Consider the following 4,466-nt stretch of genomic DNA (forward strand, 5'->3'; position numbering starts at 1 on the left):
CCTCTTTCAGGGGAGAACAAGCCACCAGCCCCATCCTCACCCAGCAGGGGAGGTTTCATGGCTACTGCTTGCCCAAACACATCCTGCGCCCGGTGCAGCCTCTTCACCGGTGACCGGCAGCAGGGCTTGATCCAGCATCACTGCTCGATGAGGTCTTCTCCAACACATGGCCATGGACACAGAGACCAGCCTCACATCAGGGGCGGGCTTTCCTCCCCATAGCTGTCCTCCTGGGAGCCACCACCACCCTCCTGGGAGCCACCAAGTGGGGTCAAAGCCTTTGCTCCCCACCCTGGGGAAGCTGAGCCAGCACTCAATGACCCCAATGGTGATGTGCCCAGGCTCAAGCACCTTCACCAGGTTAAGGAGGCTCAGTCTCTGCACCCACCCGAGAGCCCCAGGACCACAGCTGAAGCACCTCCAGGCCCTCTCAGCCTCCCTCCAGGCGCTCTCTCTGGGGCAGGGAGCAGAGATATCACTTCAGCCTTTCTTAATAACGCACCGAGGTGCAACAGAGCGAGGCCACCGCCCTCCCCACAGCATCAGGGCAGCCTTCTTGCCAAGGGCAGCAATTACAGGAAAGGGAAAGGTCTCCACAGAGGCTGTGCCTGGACTTAAGATATCTGGAAAGCAAACAGGAGGGGACCTGTGCCAGGCTGTGCCCGGCTTTGAACCCCACTGCCTCCACCTGCCCCTCCCAAACACAGCCCCTAATCTTCCCTTTGCAGCGTGGGCGAGGAAAAGGGGGCTGGGACCGAGGGAAACACAAACCTGCTCCTCTGCAGCAGCGATCCCAGGAAGGCTCCCGAGCTGTGCTGAGGGTGACTAACCTCACGAGAGCCAAAGCAGCAGCGCGGGGCGATCCTGGGGCGGGGAAGCTGCCGAGATGCCTGCACCAGCCAGCAAAGCACCGGGGATGGGGGCACGTAGTGGGCGAGAACAGCCCCTGGCCGGCTCGGCCTTCCAAGACAGCACACAGCTTTAGGGCAGGGAAGGGGCAAATGGCCCTTTCTACCTAAAGCCCATCGACCCCACGAAGGAGAAGGCCACTCGGGGCCTAGGGAAGCAGCGTCCATGGGCGCAGTTATCCCCACCCCAGCATGTGCTCTACAGCCTCCCTGTAAGAGGAACCACAAGCAACTTTTTGTCAGCTTTTTTTATTACTATTATTGTATAAGAAATGCAGCGAGATTCTCAATTGTTACTGTGATTCTTAACCCCACGTGTAATCCAGCCACCACCAGTGTGAAACTGGACCCTTCCAGTGCTGAGGGCGCAGCACTGGGCAGACTGGAGGACCAAGGTGGGCAGGAACCTCAGAGCAAGCATAAACCCCTGTCTGCTTTCCACAGAAAAATCAAAGTTTTAATTGCCAAAATCAGCATTGATCTTCCCAAGGACTAAGAGCAGTTACAAGTGGGGAATTAGGAGACAACCCACTTTTTCCTTCCCTTCCAGCACCAGATCAGAAGGGTTTCCTCTCACTGTGCCTTGCACCCCAACACGCAGACGTGCCTCACCCAGAACTCCACTGGGGTTTCACGAGAAGACACTCCCATCGTCTCCAGCATCCTGAAACAAGAAGCAGAGGAAGGGTCTCACTCGGCCCAGCCACCTCCCACCTGACACGGACCGACATCCACAACCACAGAACGGTCTCTTCCACCCAAAGCACAGAGGTCTTGACGGCAGACACTTCCAACACGTGCACAAGGGTTGTTCGCCTCAGTGACTGAATGAGCAGGCACGGGGATGCCTCCCCTTCCCAGTTCTGCAGCAGGCCCTTGTTCTGGGCCAAAACAGATGGATTAAGACGCAACTGCCAATATTTTTTCCTGCCCTCTGCTAATCAAAAGGGATGCAAAGAAACTCAAGATACCTCTGACGTGAGACTTACAGGGATACATCCCTGCGAGAACACCATACACCTACATGGACTTAAAGTTTAAGTCAGCTGACTCAAACTGAGGTCACTCGTGCTGTGAGCAGCTGAGGATCCGCTGTTTAAACCTCTGACAAGTTCCCATCCACACCTGGGGGGAAGGAGGGAGCACATCACTGCACAGCTCACTTCTAGCTTTGAAGGGGTCTCTGCAACCTCACACTTCATCCACTGCGTAAGACAGGTCCTCCACATCCTGCTTGTTTTCCCAAGCGGTTTTCTCACCTCTTTTCAGTCTCTTGGAGGAGGGATTTTGCCGCTTCGGGGTCATTCTTCATATAGACTTGATACGGAGAGACAGACTCCAAGTAACCAACCACACCAGCAACAGTCATGGGGATTTTGTCAAAGATATCAGTGATTCTAGAAGAGAGATGAGGAAGAAAAAAGCATTGGCCAGTTAAATCTCAAAGGCGGTGGAACAGGGACAGAAGACTGAGGTGGTGGTGAATAAAATGGCCTGACACCATCAGAGGTCCAACAAAGGAAGCATCCAAATGTGGCATCTGGTGGGCCAGGAGCTCCAATTGATGCACTACTGCAGAAGCAGAGATGGTCCCAGGGACCATCTAACACAGTCTATGACGTGAACAGCCCTTTCGATACGGCCCGATCCCCTCAGGCAGCCTGATCCCCTCCAGCAGCGGGAACACCAACACCTCTGCAACACCGCTGCCAGCGCATCCTTTCCGCCTGTGGAGTCAGCCCCTGCCCCATGCCTTGGTGGGGAGGCAGGCACTGGCACCCTGGAGCAGGTTCTTTCACTCCATTCTTCCCCTTCACCCATTAAGCGATCTGCCCAGAAGCCTCAAATTATCATAAATCACCAGCTAAAAAAAAAAAATAAATTTAACTCAATTCTGCCTTGAGCAGGAAGAGCCCTTGCAGCCCTTAGACCATGCTTGCTGGCCCAGCATAGAGCCGCATAAAATCCAACAGGAGTGGAAATGCAGCCACTTCTCTCTGCCACAATGCAAAGGCATTTGCCAAAACCTGGCAGCTACTGGCTCCGGCAAACCCAGCTCCCTTGTGTCCTCGCTGGGCCGGTGGCAGAGCAGCCCCACAGAGGAGCGGAGATGCCACCTCTATCTGCTCCTGTGCTGTGCCAAGGGGTTTCTGCTCACCTCTTCTTGTCTGGAAACGGCAAGGCCTCAAAGATCTCTTTGTAGTTGTCCATGACGTGTTTTATTCTATTATGAGAGTATTTCAAAAGCAGGTCCCAGGCCTGTAAAAAACGGTGTATTAAAAACAAACACAAGACCACTTGAAGCTCCCAGTTTCCACTTAACTCAGGTTTGCTTGACTCCAGATCTGATGCAATCATACATATACTTTATTTTTTAAATTCTCCTTGCATTAAAATACACCAAAATCTTGTTTAGTGTCAGGAATTTAAGGATCCTATTTTATTACAGAGATAAGGGTCCTGTCCTCCTCCCTAAACTGCTCTCACTCATAGTGGAAAGTCCATTTATTGAGTTGTTAAAACACTCTTTGTCAAGAAAGATCACTAAAAACCCACCTCTTTCCAAGCGGTTTCTCCTTCCCATTCTTTTCATTGGGATCAGGGCAACAGGAGAAGTCTCTTTGATGATACCAGCCCCCCAAATCTGCTCTGCGGCCCTTCCTGCCACACCAGAGTCCACCCTATTAATCCTGATGTCCCTCTTCCCCTCATCCAGCCAGCCCTAGCACTGCATGGGCGCCGCTAACCCCCACCTCAGCCTTGTCCCTGTATTTAACCATCCCTCTGCCCCACCCTGCAACCCAAGCCCATCGATTTCCACTCTGCATCCCAGTACTACACATCTCCCCATGCCCAGACCAGAAGGAGAAACCCTGAGGTTTTAGGTTTCACCACCTCACCTCCCTGAAGACTTTGGTGAGCTTGTCGGAGCAGTTCCCGTAACGCAGACTCATGTCCACGGTGTAGGTGCTGATGGCCACGCAACCGCCCGGCTTAACCACCCGGTTCGCTTCTTTCATGAACTTCTCGATATCGAACCAGTGCGCGGCTGTAAATGAAGTCAGGAAGTCCACCGAGGTATCCTCGAACGGCAGCTCCTCTGCGGGGCACACGCTGGGAGGGGGAAGGAAAAAAGGCAGTGTGTAATACAGGAATTAGAGCAGGACATGAAGTCAGCGGGTATTTTTTTGGAGTCAATGATGACCATTTGGGATGCAAGACCATGGCTACTGTAAGTCTAGGATAATGCCCGTTCACACCAGGCATCCCGTCAAACGGGATTTTCTTTGGTGCCAGCTGTCTCTTACAACAATCATACTCACAAAACACCACCTCCATGTGAGGACCTGAATTTTGCCTTCGGCTGAGCTTGCTCCCCCGACACTCACAGGTAGGAGACGTTGGGTGTGGAGGGGGCGTCCCTGGCCTCCTGGATCTGTGCTTCGCTGATGTCCGTTCCCACCACCTTCTTGAAGTGCTCCGCAAGGAAGCGGGTGCCTTGTCCAGACCCGCAGCCGACATCCACTACCAGCTCAGGAGGATTTGCCCTCTGCAGGG

General features: G+C 53.5%; 1 protein-coding gene across 1 annotated transcript in view; it reads right to left on the bottom strand.

The window, feature by feature from the left end:
* Positions 1-1,481: 1,481 nt before the first annotated feature.
* Positions 1,482-4,466, bottom strand: part of LOC104165116 (putative methyltransferase DDB_G0268948) — a 3,383-nt gene continuing 398 nt past the window's right edge. Inside the window, exons 2-6 of the mRNA XM_009704671.1 lie at positions 4,298-4,458; positions 3,809-4,022; positions 3,067-3,167; positions 2,168-2,305; positions 1,482-1,572 (exon numbers count right to left, since the gene is read on the bottom strand). Of these exons, the coding sequence (XP_009702973.1) occupies positions 1,482-1,572; positions 2,168-2,305; positions 3,067-3,167; positions 3,809-4,022; positions 4,298-4,458 (705 nt within the window). The remainder of the gene's footprint in view (positions 1,573-2,167; positions 2,306-3,066; positions 3,168-3,808; positions 4,023-4,297; positions 4,459-4,466) is intronic.

Source organism: Cariama cristata, unplaced genomic scaffold (assembly GCF_000690535.1).
Source record: "Cariama cristata isolate BGI_N322 unplaced genomic scaffold, ASM69053v1 scaffold2300, whole genome shotgun sequence".
Taxonomy (NCBI): Eukaryota; Metazoa; Chordata; class Aves; order Cariamiformes; family Cariamidae; genus Cariama; species Cariama cristata.